The sequence below is a fragment of the Nestor notabilis genome, unplaced genomic scaffold (assembly GCF_000696875.1).
Source record: "Nestor notabilis isolate BGI_N333 unplaced genomic scaffold, ASM69687v1 scaffold21985, whole genome shotgun sequence".
In the NCBI taxonomy this organism is placed as follows: domain Eukaryota; kingdom Metazoa; phylum Chordata; class Aves; order Psittaciformes; family Psittacidae; genus Nestor; species Nestor notabilis.
In genome coordinates this window covers 35,142-44,032 of record NW_009929161.1, presented here as the reverse complement: position 1 = coordinate 44,032, position 8,891 = coordinate 35,142, and the positions used below count along the sequence as shown (strand labels likewise).

Genomic DNA, 8,891 nt, shown 5'->3' with positions numbered 1-8,891 from the left:
GAGGCCATGGCGGCCATCCAGAACCTGCAGCTGTGGTGCAAGCAGCAGTGCGAGGGCTACCGCGATGTCAATATCACCAACATGACCACCTCCTTCCGCGACGGCCTCGCCTTCTGCGCCATCCTCCACCGGCACCGGCCCGACCTCATGTGAGTACCCTCGATGAGCATCGAGGACGGAGGCCATGGCGGCCATCCAGAACCTGCAGCTGTGGTGCAAGCAGCAGTGCGAGGGCTACCGCGATGTCAATATCACCAACATGACCACCTCCTTCCGCGACGGCCTCGCCTTCTGCGCCATCCTCCACCGGCACCGGCCCGACCTCATGTGAGTACCCTCGATGAGCATCGAGGACGAGGCCTGGGCTGCCGGCTCGCCGGGGCTGGGACCCCCGCCGGGGCTGCCGTCGAGCTGCGGGCTGCGGACCCTGGTCCACCATGGACCCTCGCCTTCCCTGAGCCCAGCCGAGATGCCATCTCCTCATGGGGAGATGCTGTGGGCTGGCAGCTGGCGCCAGGAGCTCTGCTGTAGCACCCACGCCGAGAGTCTCCAAGCGAAGAGCTTTGCTCTCACTACCCACACGCATTCCTCCCCTCCCCTGTATTTTCCCTTTTTCTTTCCCTCTGTGGCTGGATTATACATGCTTTAAATGCGTCGTTTTCCATTGCAAAACAAGTTCAGGCATTGGTTTTGGGGGAAATGTTTCCTCCTTTGCTGTTGATGTTTGCTTAGGCTGGGCTTTCCTCATGCAAGCCCGATGGCAAGCTCTGTTGCTCGTGAGTTGGGAGGCAAGGGCTAGTTAAACAAAATACAATAGAAGGGCAGGGCTTGGATTCCTGCACATCACTCCATTCTCCCATCTATTGCTCCGTCTGTGGGAGGCAAAGTGCTTTCCACCCCTTGCTAGTGCTGTTGCTGGTGCCCTGTGGGTTTTGACCTGTTACTGCCTCAGTGTTAGCATCTAGGAAGGTGAAGAGCCAAAGGGAGATGTAGAGCCTCCTTCCTACTTGGTTTGGGTTTGTTTTGTTTTGTTACTTCTGGGCTCTTTGGACTTTGAGTTGGGGGAGTTGAGAGTGGAAGTCAAGGCAAGAGAGCTGCACAGTGACTGCCCAGGAGTATCGTTTTAAGCCTGGGTCTCTCCGAGTCAGATGTGTTCAGCTGGCAGAGGACTGCATTAGGTTGTCTGTACTGTGGTTTTCCTCCTGTTCCTTGAATTCTGCCTTTTTCCTTGTGCCCCCAGGACAGCCAGCCGCTTGAGTTTGCGTGTAGAGATCTCTTACAGGTGTCTTGCTTCTGGTGGAATCCCAAGGAGAAGATCTTGCTCTGTCTCCTCTATGGTCTTGAAACTCAGAAGAGGTAGGAGCAGGCACTTAAGGCACACTTTCTGTAGTCTCTAGTGCTTGGGCAGTCACCATGGTGTTGCTATGTATGGCTTCCTGACATGCCGTCATGTCCACATGACTCCAGATATTTCCTTCCCTTCCTTTGATTCACAGTCCCAAAGATACAAAATACCAGGGCAGAAAGGTTGATGTGACCAGGAGGTGCTCCTAGAGGGACCATGACTATTTCCTGGCCAACTCTGCAGCTGGTCCATCCGGAGCATGTGTGTACACATGGCTCAGCAACTCGGGAGCTGGCATAATCATGTTGATCAGTTTAGTGGGTTGTTTATAATCCTTGAACTGTGGATATATTTATTTAAGATAAATAAATCCCATACTGAAGAGGGAAGATGCTCCTTGCGGCGTCTCCCTGTTCCCATTCATTTACTTTTATGATGGAAATTCTGCCTGGCTTTACTCAGGACCTTACAGAACCTCTTTCTGACTCAGGCCAGCTCAGCAAAGACTTGCCTGAAGGTTAAAGGAAGAGAAGCTTTGGTCAGCGGCCTCCCTCATCAGTGTCAGTGGTGTAATGCAGGAAAACACCAGGTGTATCCTTGGCTGGGCAAAGTCCTGCTGGAAGGAAGTTATGCTTTCAAGTGGCTGGGGCTGCCGGGTGTCATGTGTTGGATCCTGGAGCTGAATACTTGTGCAATTCCCCATCTAGCTGTAAAAGCTTCTCAGTGTTGGTAGTACAGGAGCCACTGGCAGAGAAGTACAGCTGGGTGCGCATGTGGCTGTGACCCCTGCTTCCCAGGGACTTGGAAGTGGTTTGTCCTGAATTCCTCCCCTTGCTTGTATCAAAGATGCTGGTTGAAGATTAAAAGCATCATGCTGAAAATAAAACTAGGAAAGGACAACTGGTGTTTGGAGTGCTTGGTGTGTTTGCAGCAGCTCTGCTGTATTAATCACTTGCAGGACATGATTCGGTCGCAGCAGCAGAGTTTTGCAACAGTGCGTTTTCTTGTCGTGGTTTACACAAATGACATTCTTGGGCTGAGGACTGCAGGGGATTTCTCCTTGCAGAAGTTCCCAGGAAAACTTCAAGCAATTACAAAACATGGTCATAATCACAGGCTTCTCTTGCGGGGTATGTGGCTGCTGGGGGTCTCTCCTCCCCCTTCCTGTTTTCTTGCTGGAAAACATATGGAAAATATGATAACCTCTCTCCAACTTGCCTGATGTTGGTTTGGATGTTACCAGTGAGCAGGGCGGGCTGTGTAAAATCAGAAATGCATTTCCAACTCTCTTCCCACTCACCTAAGGATGCTCTGGGGGAGTGAAGATGAATGCTGAATTACCATGGGAATTCACTTCTCTTTTGTCCCAGCTAAAGCGTGCTTCAGAGCCAGCCCCAGCCCAGCACACACGTGTCAGGCAGGTCCCAGCCCATTCTCTGGGGTGACTGCAGAGCCCTGAGGCTCCTCTCATCAGAGGGACGTGCAGCCTCGCAGCAGCACGATTGGAGGCTGAGATCAGAGCTGCTGCATGTGATGGCCATGGCTGTGCAAGCTCCAGCCGTGGTTTTAGTGGCCTTGGCTGATAAGTGAGTTAGAAGAAGCAGGGGCGCTGCGCACCCTCACTCCAATATTAATGCCAGATGTCAAGGAAAGGTTTTGATTAAGTTCCTTCTCTCCATCCGGATCTTGCTCTTTCCCAGATTGTTAGCTGGTGTTCAGCTCCGCATTATGGGAATAGGCTTGTTGTGAAATCCCCCTTGGCAGCTCAGCAGCCGCGGGTGCCCATTCCAGCACTGTTTCCTGGGCTGCTGTCAGTTCAGCGGGCCAGGATGAGGCCAACAGTCACCAATACAGACAGGGAAGGCCCTGGCTGTGCTGAGGACGGGTTGCACTCTCCATCCCCTTAGCACTGTGGTGGAGCAGAGCTCCTGCCTGCTTGGCCTCCACGGGGTTGTGGTTTGTGTGATGGGCACAGGCCAGGGGAGGATGGTTCTGGGATCAGGGAGCCTCATCTGTTGCTAGTGATCTACAGCAGTATAGAGAGCAGGAGTTACTGAGAGGAGGATGAGTGCATTGGGGCATCTTTCACTTGGAATTCCCAGCTCTGTCCTCTCTCCACAGGTTGCTTGCATCTCCAGGAAGAACACAGCTGGAAGGTCCTGTTCCCAGCAGAGCACGCTGGATTTCAATCCTGTGTTCCAGGACTGTGAGCTGGAAAAGGGTGCTTCACTCATATTCAGTGAAATATCTTACTATCTATAGAGAAGATAGCACAAAAGTGCCAAGGAGCAGAAGCTTTTGGTACTATCATGGTTCTGTGAGTTTTTCCCCACTCCTCAGTCTGCTCCAAGGTCAAGTTTCCAACCAAGTTAGTACTTGTAGCAGCAGCAGAGATTCCGCCTGTGGAAACACATGTGCTTTGCGAGCACTGGGTCTTGCAGCTGGAGCTGTGGGTGGTCAAGGAGATTTGTGGTCATGAGAAGCACTGAGCCACTTCTTTTTGCTAAGAGAAGGGTTATTTTGGGAGCTAAAAACTTCACTTGTATTCCTGTGCTGGTGAACTCCACTCTGATTTGTTTCTAGCACTGGAGGCCCTCTCTTGGGTCAGATTATATTTCTCACCTCTTCCAATTAATTCAGTTGCCTGTGTTTTCTCAGCGGAGAACTCCTCCTCTGTTTGTATTATCTTTGCTTTCTTAGGATTACATTGGTCCAGAGAGCTTTGATATTCCAAGATAGGAGTTGCACCAGCAAGATGAATTTCCAAAAGGAATATTATATGCAAGCAGTTCACCTGACTAGCCAGGGAAGAAGTGATGCTGAGAGGGCAGGAGGCTCTTGAAATGACCAAATAACCTGGTTGTTTGTACTCTCCTTTGGGGAACAGAAAGAGGTTTCACACATCCACCATCAGAAGATTTGGCTTTTAGGTCTCTGTAACATGCCATGCAGTGTGAAGCTGCATGCACACTACGACAGCAAATAGCATTCAGTGTGGCTGAAGGCCACTGACCACCAACGAACAGTATGTTATGTCTTATGTGTCAGCATGACCGAGGGAGCTGGAGCTCCCCTTTGCTCTTGCAGGTGTTTTCCTACATTTCCTTGCTACAGAGATTCTTTGGGAGCAGAACGAGGAGTGAGGCAGAGTGCTGCAATCATCTCATTCAGCTGGCTCCTAAAAAAGCTGATTTTGTCTGACACAACCAGGATGATTGTATTGTTCCACTAAAACTTTCTGTGATTGTTTTAGTTGCTCTTTTTAATCCATTGTCTCAGGGAGGGGAAATCTCCAGGCAGGAGCACTGCTTGAAGAAAAAACTCTGCAAGTCCCATTGATTTTGCACAGGAAAGTGTGTATGATTTAGATGTGCCTTGTCTTTATGTGCTTCTTGGGGGAGTTTGACCTTTGGATCTTATCTGTCGTTCATTCTCTCCTTATCCCACATAGCAATACCAGTTGTAGGAAGCAGGGAGGAGGCACAGGCTGTGGCATGATGGACAAACCCGGTTGAAGTCGCCTCTCTTATGTATAATGTAATGCTCCACTTTCTGTAATAAGTAGATAAAGGACCTGGCTTGCTCCTTGCTGTTACAAGTCATGGAAAAAGTTCCCCTGCTGCGCTACAGATCATGTGTTTGTCTCATGAATAGGTTGCTGTGAGCCAGCTTTGCCCTGGCTCCTCTTAGAGCTGAGGGGCTGGCTAAGAAGAGTAGGTCCATGTTGGTTATGAAGGTGCTATGTTCAAAAATGCAGATTTAGTGCTGTAGCCTTTTCTGTTTATCAGTGAGAATTTCCTCTCTGATACCAGTCGTTTTCTTTAGCTCTATGCTAGAAGGTACAAGGATTGTAAAGTGAAACTGGGTTATCAGAAAGGAATTGACCCTGCCTGCTTGCCTGGGCAGAAGGAAGCGGTGTTGGAGAGCAGGGCTGCCAGCCAACAGGCAGTTTTGTATTCCCAGTTTAGCAAGTGACGGTCACTTTAAAACAAAGGTGACGGTGGCTGTTTCCTAGGCAAGGGACATGCTCTGCTATGGCTGAGAAAGCACATTGTGTTGTGGCTCTACTTCCAATTGCACAAACTCACTCTCCCCAGGGCTTTCTTGCCTGTCCTGCCAGGTCTCACTTTCTGAGTTCCCAGCACAGTGCAGAGAGAGGTGGTATCTGGGTTGGACCAGAGAGGGGGAGAGCAAATCTGGGGAGAGGGGAGGAGGGAGGCGATGTCCGGGGACAGCAGAAAGGAAGAAGGACTGTTGACTTTGGCTTGTAACTTGCAAACAGTAATTGTCTCTTCCTTTTCAGTTACTGGTTATGATTACATGGGAAAGAAGAATAACATTTCTACAGGGAACTTTGCTGTTATCAGCCACAGTGTTGTGGGCAGAGGTATTTCCCAGGCACGTTCCTAGTGGTGGTTTTGTGGAGCTCTGCCAGAGGAGAAAAGAGGATTTGAAACCAGAAGTTGGAGCTGAGGTCTCCCTGTGTGGAGACAACTTGCGAGACAGGAGGAGAGTATGGATGTGATGGTTTGGAAAGTGCTTCCAAGGAGAGAGTTTCAAATCTGGCTGGCAGGCACCAGTGTACCTTTTTGAGGAGGGAGAGGAGCTAGGCTTTCTTGAGGGGGAAAAGCCCACCCCATGAGTTAGAGGTTGCTCCTGCCTGCCTCAGCAAAAGCTCTGAATTTGCATGGGATGTCTTGGCATCAGCACGTCCTGTCTGCAGGAGGCTGCCCTGCAAGGGTAGATGTGCCAGAAATGTGTTGTGCTGCCTGTGGGCAGATGGCTGTGCCTGCTGAGTCTCCTGCACCTCTCTGTCCTGGGAGGTACAGCAGGTCTGTGAGTGTCTTGGACAGGATCTGACACACTGCTCCCTCCAGAGCATCTCTGAGAAGGCAGAGTGGGAGGAGGTGCTCTGTGCCCTGGACCAGTGAGCCTCAGAGAGGTTTGAGAAGCTGGAAGCGAAGCAGCTTGCTCTGCATCACCAGCCTGAGATTTTTCTCTTGTTCCTGTATTTCAGAAACTTCAACTCCCTCAGTAAAGAAAATGTGTATGAGAACAACAAGTTGGTAAGTGACTTAATGTTTTACTTTTGATCTAGTCCGTAACCTGGCACCTTGCTTATGTGCTTTAGCAACAGAAACCGCGCAGATGCAGTGTGCTGAGTGTGCTGTATTCAAATCCTTTGCCTTATTCTGCATGTGTACAGCCTTCTGATTTAGATGTCAATGTCTAGGCTTGCTGGCTGCTTGAAAGCACCATCAGACCATTCACACTTCTTCACTGGCCTCACAGTGATGCCTGTGTCCAGTGTGTCCTGTGACAGTAGGGACTCAGACAGAGATGCTGGGGTACGTGATGCTCCTGAGGGATGGGGCAGGAGCTGGGAGATAGCTGGTGTGAGAGGGGAAGTGCAGGGAGTCTTCCCCCACGTCTGCTCATTACCAGTGCAGGGGATGAAAGCTGCTAGAAGGTGGAGACTTCCTAAAGCCTCATCCTGCCTGGACTCCATTCCAGGATGGGATTTGAGTTTCTCTTGTTATCTTCATGAAGAAAGTAGAAGTTGGGCAGGCCAACCCCCTCCTACACTGGATTCAAGCATGGCCTTAGAGCTCTGAGGAAGGATTTTTTTTACTCCCTCTCTCCCTCACAAAAAGAGAGGCAGTGCATTAAAATGCTTGTCTTCCCTTGGCATCACTCCACACAGCTTCATGGCTGCTTGGCAGGAGCTTGGGATGTGAATGAACCATGTCAGCTTACTCTTGTCTGGACTGGAGGAATGACATCCTCTGACGCAGTGAGCTGTCTGAGGTGGTCCTTGCTTCTGGGAGAGCTAAATTCACCACTTCACACTCCTTAGGGTCCACTCCCTTCCAGCCCCAGCCGTGTTCACAGCGCCTGTGACAGACCCCTCTCTCCCCAGTCTAGGGCTGCAGTATGTGAGCAGTTACTCACACCCTTTGGGGTTCAGTCCTGCATGTTCCCCTCCTCTAGGTGAGAGTCAGACCAGGCATTTTTGCCCTTGGCGCTTGGTATTTGGCAGGAATCAGGGCCTCTTTTCCATGGATGGTCACCCTGGCCACAGTGCTGTGGAGCCCTGAGTGTTCCTCCTTCCCCAGCTGGGCTGATGGTGTCTCCTCTGCTGGCAGCTTTGCTTGCCTCTGGGAAATGAGCTGGATGAGCTGCTTCCAGTGCTTTTATTAATGAAAAGCTGCTTTGTGCCTCTCGTGTAAAGAGTTGCTGCCCTCCTTTGTCACAGCCTGTGTCCCCCCCCCCGCTTCATTTCTTAGTTTCTTTTATGTCCTTTATTTTGCTCTCTCTTCCTTATTCCACCTCCTGTAAGATGACTTGTCTGTGTTACCCTTTCACTGCTGGTATGCTGCTGCCTTGGCTTTTGCCCCTCCATCTCCCTGTGGGCACCAGGGCTGGCCTTCCCTCTCAGACTGCTCTCCATCCTAGCTCCTACACTTTCTTGCTCTGGCTGCTCTTGGGATGTGACTGGGTCTGATTTCTGCCAGTGCTATTCCTTTGCTATTGTTCAGACCCTCCTTGATGCCTCACTATTCAATAACTTCTTTTCAGGGGCTGTATTATTCAACTGAAGAGTCTTGTTTGAGCTGCAATTTGCCATATAAGGTCTTCTGCTGAGGAAGAATGTGTCACTTCTCGAGTGCCAAAAAAACAACCCCAAGCCCTAGAAAAATTTCAGCTGGTGGCATTTTCTTGCCTAAAATTTCAAATGTATATAAAGAGGAGAAAGGTTTCTAGAGGCCTTAGGTCCAGTTTTTTCAGTGCTAATGGGTCGTGGCGTGGTGCAGCAGATACAGTAGTAGTCTGTGTCAGAGGAAAGCTGTGCCTGGCTGGCCCACATGGCCTTGAGTGTATTGCTTTGCCTACCCTATGCACAATGGGAGCAGTGGCACTCACCTCCTTGTAAAGCACTTGGAGCTGCACTGGTGTGAAAATGTTACGCAGAAATAACACCTTGCTGCTTTAAAGGCCAGGCTGAGTAGGCAGGTGGAGGAGAAGGGTAACTGGGCCATGATAGGTGGTGATCTTGGATCTCCAGGCAAGAGCAGTTCCCATGAACACCAGGATGCTGTAGGCACAGGGGACGCTGCATCTAATGCTGTCCTCTGCACTGCTCACCCGCTTCTGGCCAAACCAGTTGTGTGCATGAAGCATCCTCCTCTTTGGGATCCAGGCATCCCCTCACACTTGTTCTGTGCCTATTGCACTGGTCTCGCCCATGGCACTGTGTGGCAGGAGGTGGCATGATCTGCATTGCTGCTAGGCTGCACACTGGGAATGTCCAGCAAGAAAACTCTACTGGTCAGACCAGTTGTGCAGCTACTGCAGTGGGGAACACTCCAAAGAATATATGGAGTACCAGGTTATGAGACAGGCGAGTGCCAGGCTGGGCTGGCAGCACGACACAGCCAGAGCTCACTGGCTGAAAGTGTTTTTAATGTCAGCTCAGTTACATTTTTACTGGGCTACCCAATGGAAAAAAATGGTAATTATCTTGCTGAAAAAGAGTAGCTGTTTG

The 8,891-nt window shown here is 50.4% G+C and overlaps 1 protein-coding gene across 1 annotated transcript in view; it reads left to right on the top strand.

Moving 5' to 3' along the window:
- Positions 1-184: 184 nt before the first annotated feature.
- Positions 185-8,891, top strand: part of MICALL2 (MICAL-like 2) — a 23,086-nt gene continuing 14,379 nt past the window's right edge. The window contains exons 1-2 of the mRNA XM_010014865.1: positions 185-327; positions 6,363-6,411. Of these exons, the coding sequence (XP_010013167.1) occupies positions 185-327; positions 6,363-6,411 (192 nt within the window). The remainder of the gene's footprint in view (positions 328-6,362; positions 6,412-8,891) is intronic.